Consider the following 21,119-nt stretch of genomic DNA (forward strand, 5'->3'; position numbering starts at 1 on the left):
CAGGGGGAGCTGTTCATAGATCAGCGGTCATACCTTGATGTTTTCCCCTTATGGTCCCATTACTGCACCTGGCTCCAGTGCGGTGGTTATTTATTTATTTTTTCACCATATTCCCATGTGCAAAAAAAATAGTTGTTCCTCACAGGAAATGAGGCAAAAGCACAAACTTCAGTGACGCACTTCTTCTGTCACGCTCACGTTGTTAACATATTTTAACTTTTACTTTTCTTCACTGTGATTTAATGCCTTAGCCATTGCACCTTGAGTGTATAATCTGAAGGACTTTCTTCAGCCTGCAGCTTCTGCAGAGTGAGCCAAGCGGGATCTCTCCTTGCGGCCAGACGGCGGTGGCTTGCTGCCGGGCTCTCTCTCGGTTCGGGTTAGGCAGTCCTCTCTACTGAGAGAGCTGCGCTCGGGGAAAGACAAGTTTCAGCTTAGTCACGCACTCTTGTCAGCGCTCGGAGTGAATGATCCAGTGCTGAGAGCTCTCTGCGTTCAGATTATGGATCCTTGAGGTTGCCAAGTCTGCACTCTTAAGAAGAAATGTGTCAAAGAAGAATCGTTTTGGGAACCCTAAAGACCCTTTCAGTGGATGGAAGCATTTCTGTAAATCAGATACGTGAGTGCGAAGAACCTTTTTAAAATGTAAAGAATCTCCACATAATGTAAAATTCCTACACCATTTGCTGGTGGGTCCAAACTTTTTATTTAGTTTGCATTGTAGTCCTTTTAGTTACTGAATAATAACCTCTAGGATATAATAAGCCTGGGATTTTAAGAGGTTAAGCTTTTTTTCTTCTTTAACCGTACATCCAAGCCAAGAATGGTTCAGGAACCTCTATGTTTACGAGAGTGTAAGGCAGTAACAGAGAGGAGGCTCTGGACGGCTGGGTGCAGCCATGGAGAATGGTGGTGTGGGGGAAGGGGTGTGGGGCATGGGGAGTCATCATGCAGGCAGCTGGGGCTCAGCAGGGTTGCCACCCTCGGGGACCCTCTGCTTCCTGCTGATTAAGGACCCTGGGCCCCAGTGGTGCCCCGCAGGGGAACTGGGCAGGTTGGGGGGCGGGGGGGGGGTTGGGTTAGGAGTCCCGCAGCCCATCTGATGCCACCAAGCCAGGACTCCAGGGCAGCTCGCTTCACTGCTGATGTCATTTCTGGTGAGGCACTCATCCCTCAAAAGCACTCCCAGGTCAGTCCTTGTGCTGACAGCTCACTCCAAAATACAGCACTGTTTTCCTGTCATGCACTATTCGGGCAACAACACAGTTTTCCCGAAACTGGAGAGTAGCACCACCAAAATAAGGCAACGCAAACAAAGCCACCATCACAGCTACCACTAGGGCTGAAAGATTAATCGTTTTGTATCGAAATCGCAATTTATAAGAGTACAATTTTCAAATCGCAAAAAAATTATAGCATAGATTATCAAAAACGATATCTAGTTTAATAAGTGTGGAAATTTTTACCTAGTAACACAGAGCTTGTTGTGAACTGTCTATAGATGAGTTAGGTCAATCAAAGGCAACCAAACATCCATGTGTTGTGACCTCATAACCACAACTTAATGGCTGTCTAGCACACTACATTCAGGGGTCAAGCCTTCAGCCAGAAAAAGTGGATATTCTGGTCTTCTTGGCAAAAACACTTAATTAAAAAAAATGCTATTTAAATCGCAGTCGCAATATTAGACAGAAAAATCACAATTAGATGTTTTCCTCCAATGCTATCACCCTTCGCTTGCCAAACTGAGCTGTGTCAGTCTTCCACTTCCGATGCAGTCACTGTGTACCAGTAGTTAACTTGCGAACGTACAGACAGCTGGAGCTTAACTGAAAAGGTCGACTACCCTCTCCCGGCCCGGTCTACTGTTTCTCCGCCGCTAGCGTGCTCATTAGTTATCATTGCGATTCTGCAGCACTGCCGTAATGAACGAAGGTGTTTTTCTAACCCCTTCCACGGCTGCTGCCAAACACACAGGCTCCCCTTTGTTTCGGAAAGTTCCTTTCGTAGAGCTGACATCACTCTCCCTCTCCACCACACCGCCCCACTGGCGGACTGGGGACCAAGGCTTCCGAGAGGAGGGGTAAGGGGGTTGAAAAGATGCCCCATGATGGTGGAAATTTCTCCACTTATGAAGCGCAGTGGTCTGTGAACTTGTCCATTGACTGTTCCCACTGGGCTGCACTGTGTGTGCTTTCCTACAGCTTTCTTGATCTCTCCTTTCCTCAACTCTTGTTTTTGGTTGCTATCGTTTGTCCGTCTGGCTCGCGATTGAGGCAGCTGACCCCTTTAGCCGTTTTTCCACTTTACTAGCTGCTGCCGACCGCACTGCCATTAGGGGGGGATGCCCCCCCATCCCCACTGTCTGCGGGTTAGGCATGTCGCCGCACCACGGCCATGGCCAGCATGTACACGATGGTTTTCCAAAGACATTCTAGGGGAAATGTCAAAGTCTACCTTTGGGTGAAAGACCCCGTCAGGATTGATGGGTTTTCCATCAATTTGAAACTGATATCAAATGAATTTGCCAGCACTGAATTACATGGAATTATGTTCCCGTGAAGGGTAAAGGCCTGGGACATGACCCGTTATGTTTTAAGTCTTATAGCAGCGTATGTCTTCATTTACTCTGTTGGCTTTAACTGGCATTGCTTAAACTTGGTAAACCATGTCTGTGCATGATTTAGTTTACAGAGTCAGCCTTAGATTTTAAGGCTAGTTATGTTCCTTTAGAAAACCAATGCCATAAGGCAATGATGCAGTAGATACTGCTTAACCCCGTAGAAGGCCAGGGTCCACCGGAGCTTTATCGTACATTTATACAACCTAAGAAAAAGACAGTTTGCATTGACGTCCTTCTAGTCACTGAATAGCAAGTCTTAGTGTGTAGTAAGACTGGGATTTTAAGGGGTTAACTGATTTTTGCCTGAAAGAAAATAGGGAGGCGACAGTCTGGTGTGACCACGATTTAGGGGTTTGTTTTAAATGTTGTAAAATGTTTGGCACTTTGGGCATCTGCACACTTGTAACATGCTACTAAAGAAATAATTCAGCCTAAAATATTAATGATGTTATTAATGAATGAGGGCCAATAGGGGCTAATTAAGCTATTATGTTTTTGCTAGCTTTAATACATTTTTATGTATTATTTATCTTTTATAAACTGTTTCCTCTGTGGAAAACATCTCCTCTGCATCTAGCATCCCCTCTGAAACCGCCCCCCCCAAATGTTCATCACATCTTTATTTCATTTTCACAGGCAGTTGCTATGCTATTTTTATTAAAATCTCATATTTAAAGAGGTGAAGAGGCCTAAGTATCATGTTGCAAATAATTAATGTCTCATGTTTATTATGTAAAGCTCCATTAAACACCCCTGCCCAGGTTTCCTTTTCTTTGAGGGGCTCCCCTTACTCAGGACCTTGGTATTGGGAAACCACTAATTGCAGCCATAGAGTAACATGAAGAATGCTACACAACGGCAACATTTTCGTTGGTTTGAGGTGAGGACCGCAGATTTATGAGGTAAGGCTTCGGTGGCCGTCGTTTAGATCACGGAGCACTGGAATCCTGCATACGTCAGAGTGTAGCCTTTGGCAAGGCGTTTGGGTTCTAAGCAGTTGTTTTAAAGGCATCGGTTTATATGGAGCTTAGAGCTCTATGATCACTGGTCTAGACATGGGGCCTGCGCACCAAACGTTGGCCCTTGATGACATAATATTCGATTCGTGTTTTAATACCCAGCACGGACTGCAGTCGCTCTGCCGAGTACCAGAAAAGTGCCTCTGGTTACGGATGCAGCCAAACACAATAAAGCGACGCACACATATGCGGCGCAAAAGCTGTGGAGCACTGGAGAGCTAATAAAGGGGGCTTTGGAACAGAAGAGAGACGACTTGGATGAGTGTAGATTTAATTTGGTACAGAGAGGCCTCGCCGGGTGACTGTCAGCGCTTGGGAGTGAATGTGATAATGGGCCGAGGTCTACTCCCCCTTCCTCCGCTCCCTCGCTCCCTCTCTCCCTCTCCCCTGCTCCCCCTCTCTACGCCACGTGGACTAGACCAGTCATGACATTCCTGCTTGCCACAATGAAGAGTTGGAAAGAGAGAAATAAAGAGAAAGGAGAGCAGGAGAGAGTGAGTGATACACAGATAGATAAAGAGGGGCAATAAAGAGGAAGAAAGAGAAAAAGATGGAGGGTTAATAGAGACAGAGAGAGTTCCAAAGCAGGCACTTAGTCTGGTCTCACTCTCAGACGAGACCACTCATCAGCCTCTCATTTCCTTAAACAAATGTGCCAATTGCAAATCCTGGAGCTGCACAGCCTAACAGGACTGATGTGTTTCCAGCGAGGACATTTCACTAATACCTACAAGGCGTGCTACTGTTGGAACTCAGCTGCAGAGCGCCATTAGAGTGACATATTGCATATGTCATCATATGAGGAATAAGACTACATTTCCCGGTTAATTCTGCTGATTTATAAATTAGAAAGAGTCATCAGCTGTTGGAGGTATTTGGCTCTGCCGCAGGCTGACACTCACTAACTCTCATGCAAAATAGCAGACAACAGGCAGAACTCTGTCAGCACGCCCAAGAGCTGTCCATTCCTCTTTACCTTGATGAGAGAGAAGTGAAAGTTTAGGCTGCTGTTTAAGTCTGCCGTTTTGGACAGCGTTTCCATGTGTACGGACGGAGGTGGACTGGGAGAAGGGGGTTTCAGGGGAGCACATATGGTGAATGAATCTAGTGAGGTCGCCCAAGGGGGACAAACCACGTTCCTTTAGTGTCGGGAAGACCAGCGTCACTGTGAGTTCCCTGACCTCATTAATCACTTCCCATCGTGCGTGAGGTCACTCTCACGTTGAGTAAAGCCGGCCATCTCCATCGTCCTAAACCGCTAGACCTGCAAGTGCAAAAACTGCCCGCGCCGTGTCTCCCGTCGTAACCCTCCCACAGACACATGAAAGCTGAGGTAATGCCTGGTCAAATGAAAGCGATCTAAGTTGCAGCAAAGCACAAAGGATATGGTGCCGTAGTATAAATGGAGCTGAAAAGTATAACCATATAGTGTGGAAGCAAAAAGGGTCTGTTGGTCGGCACATCTTGAGCGGGCCATTTTCTGATTAGACCTCATGATCAAGTCAATAAAAAATGGGAATGCAACATTTTCCCCATTTTTTCCACTTGTCCATACGAGCTTAGTAGCGCACAGGCCTGAAGCTAATTAGCTGCGGTGACACAGTGAGTAAAATATAATAAAGCGGAGCGAGCGCTCTGGTGAGATCACCTTGGAGATGAAGTGCTCTCTAGAGAGACCGGGACTTCAAGAAGCCCCTGACCCCGACGTGCCTCATTGATGACAAGCATATGTGACTAGTGCTCAGGGTCAGGACAGCTGCGAGACTCTATAAGGAGGAAAAAAAAGCTGGGAACGCGGATAGATCATTAGCCAACTTTCACTGGCTTGAAATTCTGTCATTCTTGTGCAGAAAGTTCAGGAGATGGTGCTTGGAAAAAGAGTTTGGTAAAGAATTTTATTGTGCAATTAGTCTCGCATACCTTTATTCTAGTCTTCTTAACTAATACGTTATGCTTGGAAAGAGAAAATGTATACTCATTGGTCCTGTCAGTCTATCAAATGTAGTGGACTGAGCAAGAAATGAGCAGATAAATTGGCTTCGTTGAACTTACTTCTGTCTAATTCCCTGTGATGTAACAGTCAGCATCATGATTTTGAGCAATTTTTCAGTGAGCGTGTCGCAGAAAGTGATTGCACTGGACTAAAATTTCCAATGACGCCTCTCTCTCTCCCTCCTATATTGGTCCGGTCCCCACAAAACTCCCACAATCCCCCCCCAGCCACCCTCACAGAAGTAATTATAAAAGCATTAATCAGATTATGTCATAGGTTACATGTGGTCTGCATTCTGTTAGATGACTCAATTGCTTAAATAAGCATGGCTTCTATTATTTAGTTTGACATCTTACCATCTTGACTCGGTCACTGAATGAAACTTCACAAGGCAGGGACCTGAAATTATACTCATTCTTTAAATGATGAGTGCAAGCAGTTGGCTTTACCACATGGACTTTATTTTGACAGATCAGTCTTATTTGCTTTTAAGGCAATCTAACATGTGGCCAGCAAACCCAAGTGGGTTGAGTTCTGAATGCCCATCTTTACCCTTGGAGAGCTTTGGGTTCTGCTGTTGAGTTTTCCACACAATCTCAAAGTTGTCTTTTTATTGTTTTGGGGAGGCATCCAGATGCCCACACACGGTGTGGACATGCAGAGCATGCAGACCGGGTGATCTGGTTACACCAAAGCCACCCTTCTGGCTGCGCCAGAGCCACAGTCCACTTGGGCTGCTCGTCTGTTAGTCCACCACACAGCTGTTGGAATACACTGGAACTGGCTCCTTGAAGTATATAACACTAATGCTAAATAGTTTTTCTGATAATTTAAATCCTTTTTCCCCCAAAAACATTTGTAGACACTGCACTATATTTGTGAACATCGGATCAAGTTGGGATTGATTGCTCAGTAAGTGTCTCCCACTTACTGTACCATTGACTAATGGTTTCATTCTACATGTAGCGACCATTTGTTCTGCTTGCCTGTGTTGAAGTGTTTTTTATTGGAGAGCAGAAGGGCTAAGTGGTAGCCGGTGAGAGAGGAAGTGGTACCTGTTTGAAGTGGGGGTTCTGATTCTCTTGCCTCTTTCATCTCAGTGTGGCACCGTCTCTGGCACCAGCCCAAAGCATCACAAGCTGTAATGAAAATCATAATGCATGTTCCGTTCCATGTCGAAAAGCCTGAGGGTGGTGTTATGAAGACTAGCAGCATGTTAGCGCCAAGCTATGCTAATGCTTTGTGCTCTGAAATGCTGTCCTTGTGAAAATTTCAAATGCATCAGCCTAGCAAGATGGAACAGAGTGCATAGTTGTTCATTTTTTACGCCCAAGAGTTTTTTTTTTCCCTTGAGTGATTTTTTTTTATACGCATAGAAAAAAAAAGACAGATATATAACTTTTACTAATTTTATTATCATCAGTTTGCTTGTTGGGCTGCTTGTTGCACTGAATCTTTTTTTTTATATATAAATAAAAAATATTAGTGTTCAACATTGCTTCTCTGAAATTTATAGGGCATGTGTTGAGTTGGTATGACCTCAGATTTATTGTTTTCTAAAATGATGACGACAGCATCATAACAGTGCCCCAATAAAAGAGTTGATACATTTAATTTTATTCTGTTAAAATGTTAATAGTGTGATGCAAAAAAGAATCGTACGTCTCAGCGTTATGCTGACTTAATAGGTTTAACCCTTTTAAAAGCTAGTTGGGTAATCTCCAGTAGTTACTACACAAGGCTCCTGCGGGCAGACTTTAAAATAATCACTTTGGTCTCTCGTTGTATGTCGATAATGGTCACTTTCCATTGAGTCAGTGTCTGCTTCAAGCCTGCATCTCCCTGGGCATCCTTTTTATTGCCACTCCGAAATTTTAATGAACAGTGAAGTGACAGGAGCCAACCTCCAGCCTGTGTGCTGTAGCACAGTGGCCAGGAGAAGCCTTCCACAGAACCTCCCGGAGAAGATCAAAACCATCTTTGAGAATCCCCAACCCCTCGAGGGAACTCTCCTTACAATTAGCCAGACCAAACTGGGCCGAAGTTATAGCGCCCTGTCTCCAGCCCGACCGGGGAAACAAACACGGCGCAGCTAGCATGTGTGTGAGCTGCTCTGAGGCTAAAAGCTATCATTAGGAAGCCTAAGCCACAGTGCACTCAAGTAATTATAAGTCAAAAGAGATGGAGTTTTAACAGAGGGGTTCTTGAGTAGGGTTTCGAGAGGCTCACCTGGTTTTCTTTGTTGTGCTGCCAGCTCTACGGTTACATGGAGAGCGAGCCTTTGACGCTCCAGCTGTTCATCGGCACGGCAGACGACCGGCTCCTGCGGCCACATGCCTTCTACCAGGTCCACCGAATCACTGGCAAGACCGTCTCCACCGCCAGTCACGAAGCCATGCAGTCCAACACCAAAGTGCTGGAGATACCACTGCTGCCGGAGAACAACATGCGTGCTATGTGAGTGATTTACTTAGAACACTTTCTCACTACAACCCTTTTTTAATTGTTTAATGCATCCATGTTTTGCCAAACGTCCATACACACCTTTGGTCCTAAGCGACCTGGGACTTTCCATCAAACAAAAAGTGAACTGCTAATATCTTATAACCGGTAAACGGTTCCAAACAAAAAGGTTGAAGAACACTAGGCAAGTGGGGGCCTGACTGAAAAAATAGAGTGAGCTAGATGAGGGAAATGAAGTCATTGATGAACACATTTAAGGGTTAACTCGAACCGTCCTGAGGTTTAGCTGCATAAACATCACTATCACTCCACTTAGTGAAGCCTCCTGAGTGGCTCTCTGTGTCCACAGCTCCTGTGTCCTGCCTGATATCCTCTATCGCCATAGGATGTCCCTGCATCCCTCATCCTTCTCCTGTCGAGCCCATGCCTGGCTCATAGACATACTTTAGTAGGTTTCCTGCTTGTGAATATGAGGAGATATAGACGCTCGCACCCCCCCTCCTCCCCCCCAGCTGGAGCTCCAGCATCCCCAGGGCTCGTGCTCGGCAGGCTGTCCAGCCTGCAGCGCTCCTGGCCTGGCTTCCCTCCTCCACAGCTCTGCTGGCACACGTCCCAGTAGCTCGGACTAGTAGAAATAAGGCGTCAAACCCAGACTGGGTTACGTAACCGCCTTCGCCTCCAAACGCCATGCTCCCCCTCTTTCACTCAGTCTCCTTTTTTTTGTTTTGTCTAATTTTTCTAAGGCAAAAATGCATTTTGTTGAACAATGTTGGCCAGCACACACATTTCCATTTCAATCTGAGCCCCACCTAATGCAACACCATCTACATGTGTTAAAAGTTTGACTGGACCGTGTCTTGAGGATTAAACCAAACTATTAATTTGTCTTACTCAGTTATAGTCCAATACAGGACAAAGTGGGAGATAGCCACGTTCAGGTGACCTAATAAACTGTGGCTTGGGGTGCCACTGAAATGTCAGAGTGGTTTGTAAGTCAGGGGTTTTCTCTGGACCCAGACTTGGGCAGGAAAGTGTGGGCTAAGGGATTTTTAGCACAGGCCCTACGTGGAGACTTGCTGATGTGGTCTTTCCATCCAGCCGTAAACAGTCTAATGCTGATAAGACCCGGGCCAGCTCTTTCTTCTTAAGTTCGTCTCTTTGTTTCTGTCCATCTATGAATTGGAAACACCAGCGGCTGCTCTCATTAAGCGGTTTCCTGATACTCCAGTCTCGGGTTGTCACTATTGATTATATTAGCAATCAAGTAATCTATTCATTATTATTAATCAAGTGATCAGAGCTCTTTTCCCAACATATTTTGCTGAAAAAGATAAACTTATAACCCTTTATGCAAATAAATGAGCATCCATCAAAATCTGTGTCTTACTGTAAGAGAGCCGTAGGAGAAGTTTAAATATGCATTATCATTGCATAAATTGCCACTGTATTGTTTTTTCTTCCAAGTGATCAGTTTAATCGTTGGCAGTCCTACTCCAGCTCTACATGCTTGCAGCTGCATAGATTGTAGTATTTTCCCTTCTAAGGCAGCTAATTTAATTCATGAACTACTGAGCTGGTGAGTTGAAGTAGGTGTCTAAGAGCAGTGCAGTACAATAATGCACCCAGATTCAGGCTAGATTTGAGTAACATAGTGGGAGACTACTGTAGACTGCGGTATTGATTTTTCAAGATTATAGAATGCAAACGTGAAAACAAGCCATATTTGTATCCTATGGGAGGTTCAAGGGCGCCACAGTTTATCCAATGAGCATGCTCAGTGGAAAGTGTGTCCCTAATTGTTCAGTGTCCATTGCTGAGACAGATGAGGTCATTCCTTTCCCATTATTTCCCTTGTTTCTTAATTATATTGCTTAGAGCGAGGACTAACAGCGGAAAGAGCAGTGCGATGGCTAGGAGACCAGACAGTTTTTCACGGAAATGTCTGTCAACCCACACGGTTCATCTCTGACTCTCTTACTCTCTTTTATACACCATCAAGCTGAATTTTTTAAAGAGCTAGTTTCACAAAGTACTTTCGTCAAAATGTATGAACTGCTTCGACACATTCATATGACTTGATTCAATTGGCCGTGTAGCAATAAACCAGGGAACAGAGCCCTCATAATATATTTCACTCAAATATGTGTTGTCTGAAACTGACTTCAGACACTAGTTCTTGTGTGCTTATTATGTTTTCTATTTATTCAAATTTTAACTGACCGAAGAGGAGGAAAAATAGATGTGTGTAAAACTTGACATTTACCAAGTTCCAGGAATTCTGCCCAAAGCTCCGATGTAAAATGACTGGAATGCCAAGCCATATCCCATATGTATTCTCTACTTAAGCTTTTACCAGCTAGGCTTAAGTTTTATTTAATTTCTTAAAAAGGCCAGTCTGAAAAGTGATTCCTTTTTCCACTCAGAAGTCCCATGAAGGAAAATCCCCAGAAAAAGAGTGGGAGTGCGAGAGAAATAGTAATGAAGACGCTGAAAAAATTCTTGCCTCTAAATGTGGCATTAGTTAACTGGACTGGAGCTGTAAATGTTTGATCTTGTAGAAGTGTGACCCTGAATGGCAGCAGAATCAGACTGGCTTCAGACACCGGACCGGCGACTGCTTGATGTCCAATGCACGTCTCCTCTGGAAAGACAAGGCTGCTAGAGACCCTTTGCTCCTCCGACACCAGGGAGGCAATTAAGCTAGGAAAGGGAAGTCCCTCTTCCAGGGCGTGAGGGTTCGAATGGCACAGAAACTTTGATCTGTTATGCATCACTCTAACAAAGCCCAGCATTGTTGGAGTGAGGGCTGAAGTCCTTGCTAGTCATAACAAACAGTCGCTGCAGGCAGTGTTTCCATAGCCTTCATCCAGTTTAGGCAATACATCCACAATGAACTTTCTATAGTTTGTGATCAAATGGGACAAAATGGGATAATAACCAGGGGTGGGCAACCCAAATGTTGAGCAGAGCCATTTCGTCATTTGAACAAAAATCAATCATTTTACCATCTTGGCTGTAAATATGTGTCAGTATGTGCTAATGTACTAGTACAGGCTAAAAATATAATATAAACAAAAAATACAGACTTACTTCGCTCTGCTTTAAGCTTTAGCTCAGCTATAGCTGCATTTCTCACATCTCCAGCAGGAAACTTTTCCTCAAAAGTGAAACAGTATCTTGTAAAATGTCTCTCAACGTTCAGTTTTTTACGAGGCCGAAGTCAGGTTCTCATTCGCCAGGTTCCCATTCCACCTTAAATGGCACCTAAAGTGCCACGGTGTTACTGCTGCTTCGTTTAAGGTGGAACAGGAGAATTTGAATTAGAAGCTGGGAACAAGAATCTGACTTCAGCCTCGTGACTTTTTAATGTTCGACAGTTTCTCAATGCAGATTAAACGTATCAGGAAACCAGCTAGAGTGCTTATATATACAAATAAGTCTGTTCATCTTCAAATTATCAATGATGGCAGGTAGTCTGACTTAAAGGGAGAATTAGCAGATATAGGCTACATTAACTATAGCGTTTAAGTTTTGTTAAAAATGTGTTGAACGATCAGCAGAGCTTTATTTTACTGCAAAGGAGGATTATTTTATTTTTACCTACAAACCTAATTCCTTTGTGGAGCCGCAACAGGGCAGTAAAAGAGTTGCATGTTGCCAACCCCTGGCTTACACTAATGATTAGTGCATGTCCCATTCCTGAACCAATCACTCTCTGATGACCTCTTTTTCATTCTAAACCAGCAAAATGATTGCACAAAGTACATTTTACCTATGAAAGAGAGTATAGGACCTTGGGTGGTAAATTCAGCTCCATCATTACTCAGTTTTTTTTGTCCCCCCCCACATCGGCTCTGCAGAATTGATTGTGCTGGGATCCTGAAGCTCCGCAACTCTGACATTGAGCTGAGGAAGGGCGAGACTGACATTGGTCGGAAAAACACTCGGGTCCGGATGGTGTTCCGCGTCCACATCAACCAGCCCAACGGCAGGACAGTGTCTCTTCAAGTGGCTTCTAACCCCATAGAGTGCTGTAAGTATACTAGTCGCTGGGTCTACACACAAAGAGACATATTGCTGTTGTTGGAAGAAAATCTTGTACCTCCATTTTTCAGTTTTTGACCTAATTTGAAAATGCCTGTTGCCCTTTACATTGTGTGTAAATTTCATGATGAATGGAGCAAAAGAAATGACCCACAATGACTTGGAAAAAAGTCTGGTTCCATTGACTTACATGAAAAGTAAAGTAGGTTTTTCCTTCTGTAAAGTTACCATTTTGGACATACAAATAATTTGCTCAGTAATGATCCCATCCAAGTTCAGAGTAAAATATATAGACTTCTTTGAGCCGTTGAGTATAGATTACAGTGTTAATATCAACTTTTAGCTGTTTATTCAGGGTCAGTAAAGGTCATTTGCCATATACAATCATCACTATCCAACTCTTTGTGACAGGAGACATGATGAATTGTCCAGTTTGTAGACTGATGTAATGTTGGTCAGAGTATACAAATGAGGGCATCTGTTTCTTACTTGAGGTGTAATGATGTTATGCACTCGCCCGTGCCATTCCCATAAATCTGCACCCAATATGATAAGCTCATTCTGCATTCGGGGCAAACAGATGGGCTTTTCTACCACCTTTGTCACTTATTAAAACATCTTACAAGGCAGTGATTAATGTGCCAAAACCTCGATAACAAACTAATAAATTGGATTTTATGCTCGGTTTGATGTGGACCACGCTTCTGAGGTTTTGGCTGTGAAAATTGCCAACATGACCAAGAGGCCCCAAAGCTTCTGCATAAAACTGAAGAAAAGAGTGACTCATCGAAATCAGCTTGATGATGGGGATGAGACATGACAAGGAGGCCAGAAGTGCTTAATGGGCAAATTGTGACTATAAACATATTGATATGACAAATGTGTTTAAGATTGATTCCTGTGCTGGTATTTATAGTCAGAGCAGGTTTAATGTGGCTTTAATAGCCATCGTGCTAATAGAAGCCGAAAGGGTGAGTCTGACTTAAGTAGGAGAGAGAGAGACAGAGAGAGAGAGAGAGAGAGAGAGAGAGAGAGAGAGAGGGAGAGAGTTAGCTTTTGCTATTCTATATTGGGGAGAGGCCTGGAGGCGCAAGAGCAGATGGAGATCAGGTTGACCTATGTGAAAATGAAATATACTGTTTCCACTAAATATTTATAAAATATATATTTTTATCTATTTTTATAACGTTTTTGAATGAGGAGTGGGGCTGTCCTGACTTCAATCGATTGATTAAAATTCACTTTACCAATCAATCAACAGTGATTAGTTGGCAATTTACATAATCATAATGCATATTTAAATTGCCCTACTGGTTGTTCTCACAGTGAGAAGCAGAGCCTGATGGACACACTCATTTATACGCATTTCTTTGCCACATTGATGGTTCTGGAGTCCTCGAAAGGCTTTGCTAGTCTATTATTTTTGGTTTTGAGGAATAAAAATAGTTTTTAAACATTTAATTTATGTCAATTTTAATTGCTTTATCTTTTTTTCTCATTCAAATGGTCATGAGAATAGTTGGTTTATTACTCACATACTAATATAAACGCGAGTGAGAGCCGGAATAAGACGGGGATCGGTTACTTTTCTGACTTTTACCTTATTGCATGCAGCCCAGCGCTCGGCCCAGGAGCTGCCCCTGGTGGAGAAGCAAAGCCTGGACAGCTATCCTGCTACAGGGGGTAAGAGGATGCTCCTGAGTGGCCACAACTTCCTGCCCGACTCCAAGGTCATGTTTGTGGAGAAGGCCCAAGGTGAGCCTGACACGTGACCCATCTCTCATCCCCCTTTTAATTTTCCTTTCACTTTCTTCCTCACTAGCTCTCCTGTGCTCTTTTTTTTCATCATCCTTCCCTCTCCGTCCCTCTCTCTTTCGTCTCCCTCGGTCTCCCCGTCAAAATAGAGCAGGGCTTGCCAGGCAGCCCATGTGGTGTGCATTAAGATGCTATATTTTTAACCAAAACGTATTTACATTTGCAGAAGTTTCCATTGCCTGCTCACTGACGCTCAGCCGCAAGTTAAGGAATGAATCACAAACGGGGCATGTGCAGTCTCTCTCGCTTTCTCCTGCTCTCTCTCTCTCTCTTGCAGAGTTGCAGACTCATTTTCTCCCTCACAGTCCCTCACCATTTTTCCTCCATCTCTTTCATTTTCTTCCATAGAAATAATAGATCTCTCTATTATTTCAATCACCTCGTCTGTCTGCTGGAATCTGTTATTTTTCAAACATATCCTGTCTGGATGGAAAAGAGCAGCCTGTTGATATTTGAGGTCTAGAGCGATTTGCTAGATTGTGCTAGAAAACCAGCCATCTGGCTACACCTGAACTATATTTCCTATATATTCACAACGATACTGATGTAGATGAGAACGTGGGTAGGTGATGTTTTAAGACAGGTGTTCACCCAGATTTGATATGCGTAGATATTGATTCTAAGATGTACATTGCAGAATGGTATTAATTCTTGTGCTCATCCAACACATAGTTTTTTCTCTCTTTCTCATAACCAAATTTCACCAAATGCATTTTTATGAGCTCCGTTAGTTGAGGGGATGTTGATCTTTCACATTTAACAGTTACACCTAGGCCTTGCTTAGGATCAGGGGTTCAGACTGTGCAGCTCCCCCGGCCGTTTTTTCACTGCAAAGTAGATTCGCTGAAACTCCAATGAAGAGTCGAATCATGCAGCATTTTACGGTATTTTCCTTGGCATCAGTCACCTCAGGCTTTTCGTAATGAATATGAATGTGTCTGCTGCTCCTCTCTCCACGGGGGCTACGCCGTCTTTTGGGTAAACACTTTACTTGACTTGGACTGCTGCCCGTCCCTAAGAGAGGAGGTGTACCGAACCGTTGCGTTAAACACTAATGAATTAAGATGGATTGAAGCTAAAAAACAATGATCCTTCCTCAAAGGAAGATGTATACGTACCATAGGCCCATCTATCTGTTCTGCTCCAGGACCTCAGCTTAGGACAGCTGCTTCAGAGACAAATGGAAAAGCCACCTGCTAGTGATTTCATGAGTGCTTTTGCTGTGTGTAGTGAGTGTTGGGGTTCTCCAGTTCGGCAGTTTCAGGGAGAGTGGAACTTTTCAACTCAATTCAGTGTCACAACTAGTCATACCAGAACTTAAAAATTCTAACTTTTGATGACAAAAAAAAGTTTGAAATTGCTGAACTTTTTTACTTTAAGTTTATTGGTGCGGATTATCTTAATGAGCTGTGTGAAGCTTAGTATGGATCTTCTTACTGTGTTAAAGAAGAGAATAAACCAAGAAGTACTATTTGGTATGGAAGTGTTTGTATCCAGCTTAGGTTTTGTGTTTGGACAGAGACAAAAGTGTCCGATTGGGTTAAGGTCAGATTTGGCAGGCATTAGGACCCTAAGGCAAAGAGTTATCTGTATCATTTCTTCTGTAACACAGTAAAAAAGATTACCACAGTTGATTAAGATAAAATTCAGTTCTCCAGGAACCGCCGCGTTGCCAAATTTGACAGGCTTCTGAAGGACCACCTTCAATAATGTTGGTATCATGGGATTGAATGGCGTCCACTGTCTGCACACTTACTTTAACAGTCACTGCATTTAGCAGACGCTCTTATCCAGAGCAACAGTGCTTTGTTGTTCACAATTTATCCTTAATTAGTACAAATAGAGACCAGATATACATATTAACTAAGATACTGTCGCAAACGAGAGTCAGTGCCGATACCTAGGTCGAAAGATACGGTAAGAGGTTTCATGAGTGTAAATAGGAGACATTTTAAGAAATCCAAGCTTAGCCTTTATTTAAATGCTTTTTGAAAAGGTGGGTTTTCATTCGGCATTGGAAGACAACAAAGGACTCTTCGGACTGTTCGGACACCCATTGGAAATTTGCGCCACCACTTGGGTGCCAGGACAGAGAGATGTTTTGATGATTGACTTCTGTGCGTCATGAACGATGGCCGTTCTATGATCTGCACCACTCGAGAGCTCCGTCTGGATACTTTTAGTCTACTATCTGATAAATACTGCAATTTCAGAGATACTAATCATTCCAGAAGTACTATTTGGTGTAGAAGTTTTGGACCCAGGTTTTGTGTTTGGACAGAGACAAATCGTGTCTGATTCTGATTGGTATGAGTTCAGATTTGGCAGACATTAGGACCCTGAGGCGAAGAGTTATACATGCAGGCAGGCCAGTGGTGAGCTTTGATGAGGGCTTCCCCACGCCTGGTACAAGCTTTGGATTCCACAGCTGGGCTGCCTAGCATGGAAACACCCAACTAACCAGCTGCAACTCACACACAAACTTTTGTTTTTATATAACATCTGGGGTCATAGGGTCATCAAGTACCTATATGTAGTTGTATGTAGTAAAAACTTCCTAAGCTTAACTCTAAATCTAACCATGAAGAAATTGCTTTGCTGTTTTATTTTAATAAAAATGAATCACAACTTTTTAAAAAGCACTATCAGGAGCTTTTTTCTTGGTTCTGAATTTATAGGTTAACCCTTTTTCACAGGTTTTCCAGGACATTTTGTCCTGAATGTGTATGAAAACAAGCACACACACACACACACACCCACACACACACTCACACAAACACACTCAGTCTCTGAACTGCCATTAAACACACCAGCGCCTCATACGCTCTGACACGTTAGCCATCAGCCTAAGAGTGAGCTGTTTATGCAATAGCAGACTCTGTATGTGAACTCAGTCCTGACTGGACGAGAAACGGAGGGAAACCCCAGGAGAAGAGAAGCCCATCCAGCTCTCCCTCTCTCTCTCTGTCTCTCTCTCTCACTTTTTTTTGCGAGGCCCGCAGCACTTTGCCGGTCTGTTATTGCCATCGCACACAGTTTGTTTTCCCTCTGTGCGGCCTCCTGAGAGAGACTTCCGGGAAAGTGCATGACGGGAAGAATTCCTCTCGTGCCTCTCTGGCCATCGTATCTGTCTGTCTCTTCGTCTGTTCGTCTGCTCTCCCGTTCTCCAGACTTATGTAAGGTCTGTCAAGCCTTTTCCCCAATTCACACAGTCCCAAATCTCTGCTCACGTAAAAGTTCGTCGTCTGTCTGACGGAGGAATTTCTCTTTTCCAGGTGGTCCTCTGTCAGGTTTTAGGCAGGGAGATGAAGAATTAGTGGAAGAGGAGGAAGCACTTAGGACTGCTTGATGTGTTGGTGGTTGATGTATGATTTGCTGATGAATGAGAAAATTTAATGGAGTTGATTTTAAACTGAAGTAAATTATTGGTCTGATGCTGGAATTCTCTGGGAATTGTAGCTGAGTAGTACTAGGCTACTATGACGATAGCACTAGTTTGATGATTTCCATTTAACTCAGTGAGATAGACAGAGTTGTGGATAACACCACAAGTCCACACTAAAGCTGAAAGTTTGATACCTGTCCAGGCAGGAACGTTACTGCTAGAACAATAACTGCTGCGTTTTCCATTCGCCTGCAGTTGTTCACCTGCACTGAATAGTGTCTGTAAAATATTTAGATAGAATAAACATGTGCCATCTCTGATTTAGTAATGTTTTGGCCTTCGAAAGTCAGTCAATGATCCATCTTTGGAGTTTACTCTTACACTCACTGCACTTCAAGTATACATGTTTTTCTTTGGACAGCGACGATATAAACAACAATATTTTTCGTAATCTAGTTGATTTGGAATGGTACAAGCAGAAAAATCGTTCTGTTACCCTGAATTGATTCATGGAAATGACAGAATTTTTACATTCATTGCATTGTGCCCCAGTTACAAGCACACAAACTAGTGCACATAAACTTTCAAGACCTCAAACTCATGCAGATGCCTTTAACCCCTTAAAATCTCAGGCTTATTACATACTAAAGCTTATTACTCAGTAGCTACAGGGACTCCAATGCAAACTGGTTGAGCTATTCTTAGATTACAGAGGTGTGCAATAAAACTTTAGGCCTGGCTATTTAAGGGTTAATTCCATCAGTGAATAGCTCTTTCTCTGCAGTATGTAGATGGTTAGCCACGACTGCTTGCACTGCAAGTGAAAAGCTCTTTACCACAGCCGCCATCAAAAGCTGAGGAGCCGCACTGGCTTTCCAAGATGGGTTCCAATAAACACCTCCTTCAAAATTCCAGCCTTTTTAAATAGCAACAGATGGCCTTCTACACTCACGTGTTAGACCAATTAGAAAATAGGATACTCCTCCCCAGGCTGTAGGCAGCATTGACAAAGTTGAGAGTATAGATTTGTTATATTGCTTCAGAGTGTGAAACATTTTGCCTAATTCAAAACTATTGTTGATGCTTAAACTGCTTAAAAGTATAGATTAAATACAGCATAACTGAGCACCAAAGGAAAATTCCAGCATTTTTCATTTTAGTCTTTATCTGCTGCTTCTGTAGAGCACAGTCTGTTACCACTGGCAATCATTTCAACTCATTTCCCCAGAAAAACCCACTCACTACACACTTAAAAAAATGGTTCTTCAAGGGTTCTTTATGCACAAAATGGTTCTATTTAGAACCATGAACATTCGAGAAATGTTTAAAGGGTTCTTTGTCTTCATAAAATTGGTTCTTCAGATTGATGGAGAATGTGCTATAGATGGTTCTATATAGAACCTTTTTTTTAAAAGGAAAATGGTTCTTCTTTGGTTAAAGCCTTAACATTGTAACTATAGCAGAACCCTTTTTGGTGCTATGTAGAACCCTTTTTCAAAAAGGTTCTATATAGGACCATCTATAGCACATTTTCCATCAGTCTGATGCAAAGAACATTTTAATCATACAAAGGGCTCTTTGAGTCTAAATAGAACCATTTTCTTTACTAAAGAGCTCATGAAGAACCATCATTTGTAAGTGGGCAGATGCAGAAATAAGTCTCAATATAGGAAAACGTCAAATTTATTGGCTATGGTTTTCGACTGTATGACGCAGATGCAGCAGATAGAGGTCAGCCCGATACATATTCTTAAACTCTGTTCTCATTGGTTGCCTTGTATTGTGCACACCATCGTACAGTGCATCCGGAAAGTATTCACAGCGCTTCACTTTTTCCACATTTTGTTATGTTACTGCCTTATTCCACAATGGATTAAATTCATTTTTTTTCCCTCAAAATTCTACACACAATACCCCATAATGACGAAGTGAAAAAGTTTGTTTGAATGTTTTGCAAATTAATTTAAAAATAAAAAACAAAAAAAAAATCACATGTACATAAGTATTCACAGCCTTTGCCATGACACTCAAAATTGAGCTCAGGTGCATCCTGTTTCCACTGATCATCCTTCAGCTGTATTGACAACTTGTTTGGAGTCCACCTGTGGTTTCTTCAAGGATGTCTCTGTACATTGCTGCGGTCATCTTTCCCTCGACCCTGACTAGTCTCCCAGTTCCTGCTGCCGAAAAATAACCCCACAGCATGATGCTGCCACCACCGTGCTTCACTGTAGGGATGGTATTGGCCAGGTGATGAGCGGTGCCTGGTTTCCTCCAGACATGACGCTTGGCATTCAGGCCAAAGAGTTCAATCTTTGTTTCATCAGACCAGAGAATTTTGTTTCTCATGGTCTGAGAGTCCTTCAGGTGCCTTTTGGCAAACTCCAAGCGGGCTGTCTTGTGCCTTTTACTGAGGAGTGGCTTCCGTCTGGCCACTCTACCATACAGGCCTGATTGGTGGAGTGCTACAGAAATGGTTGTCCTTCTGGAAGGTTCTCCTCTCTCCACAGAGCAATGCTGAAGCTCTGTCAGAGTGACCCTTGGGTTCTTGGTCACCTCCTTGACTAAGGCCCTTCTACCCCGATCACTCAGCTCTAGGAAGAGTCCTGGTGGTTCCAAACTTCTTCCATTTATGGATGATGGAGGCCACTGTGCTCATTGGGACCTTCAATGCTGCAGAAATTTTTCTGTACCCTTCCCCAGATCTGTGCCTCGATACAATTCTGTCTCGGAGGTCTACAGACAGTTCCTCAGACTTCATGGCTTGGTTTGTGCTCTGACATGTACTGTCAACTATGGGACCATATAAAGACAGGTGTGTGCCTTTCCAAATCATGTCCAATCAACTGGATTTACCACAGGTGGACTCCAATCAAGTTGTCAAAACCACTGAAGGATGATCAGTGGAAACAGGATGCACCTGAGCTCAATTTTGAGTGTCATGGCAAAGGCTGTGAATACTTATATACGTGATTTTTTTTTTGTTTTTTATTTTTAATAAATTTGCAAAACATTCAAACAAACTTTTTACTTTGTCATTATGGGGTATTGTGTGTAGAATTTTGAGGGAAAAAATGAATTTAATCCATTTTGGAATAAGGCTGTAACATAACAAAATGTGGAAAAAGTGAAGCGCTGTGAATACTTTCCGGATGCACTTTATTTGCATATTTGCTGCCTACTCACCCTACACCCGTTCATACTGAAGTTAATAAGTGTTTAAACCTAGACTGCTTTTTAACCCTCGTGTGGTGTTGATGGGTTTGTTACTCAGTGGTCTGGTAGACCCACCGCATTATTGTTATAGCCATAACAATTTATGTAAAAATACCAGATGTTTAAAATATCACAAGTGGTCAGTGTAGGGTTCTCCTTTAGCAGCTGTAGCCAGTCAGCAGCCTGTCCGTGTTGTCCACCCTCACACATATACACACACACATAGTAACAGCAGGCCATATATAGGAGGAGAACAGAGTGAAGGACACAGCACCTCCACACTTTTACTCCCTGCGGTGAACAGTGCGAAGTCACTGAAAATATGTTATTTTATGTGTTCTTTACAGAAAATGAGCAAAGGCCAAGGAATCTGAGGTTGAAATTATAATAAATCACATCATTTTTTTTTGGTAGACACTGAAAATGAGTCCCACAGACCCCAACACCACACAAGGGTTAAAACTTGAGCGTGAATTGGAGGCCCTAAACAGCTGTAAGCTGAGTAGGCGGATATATGCAAATGTGATAGAGTGTGTGACATCACAAAAACAGGGAATTCAA

At 43.0% G+C, this 21,119-nt stretch overlaps 1 protein-coding gene across 3 annotated transcripts in view; it reads left to right on the forward strand.

Moving 5' to 3' along the window:
• LOC118797143 (nuclear factor of activated T-cells, cytoplasmic 1-like) overlaps positions 1 to 21,119 on the forward strand; it is an 82,545-nt gene that overhangs the window by 13,001 nt on the left and 48,425 nt on the right. For all 3 annotated transcript variants that reach the window (XM_036556381.1, XM_036556384.1, XM_036556382.1), the window contains exons 4-6: positions 7,890 to 8,092; positions 11,959 to 12,131; positions 13,757 to 13,897. In XM_036556381.1, the coding sequence (XP_036412274.1) occupies positions 7,890 to 8,092; positions 11,959 to 12,131; positions 13,757 to 13,897 (517 nt within the window). The remainder of the gene's footprint in view (positions 1 to 7,889; positions 8,093 to 11,958; positions 12,132 to 13,756; positions 13,898 to 21,119) is intronic.

The sequence above is a fragment of the Colossoma macropomum genome, unplaced genomic scaffold (assembly GCF_904425465.1).
Source record: "Colossoma macropomum unplaced genomic scaffold, Colossoma_macropomum, whole genome shotgun sequence".
Classification (NCBI taxonomy): domain Eukaryota; kingdom Metazoa; phylum Chordata; class Actinopteri; order Characiformes; family Serrasalmidae; genus Colossoma; species Colossoma macropomum.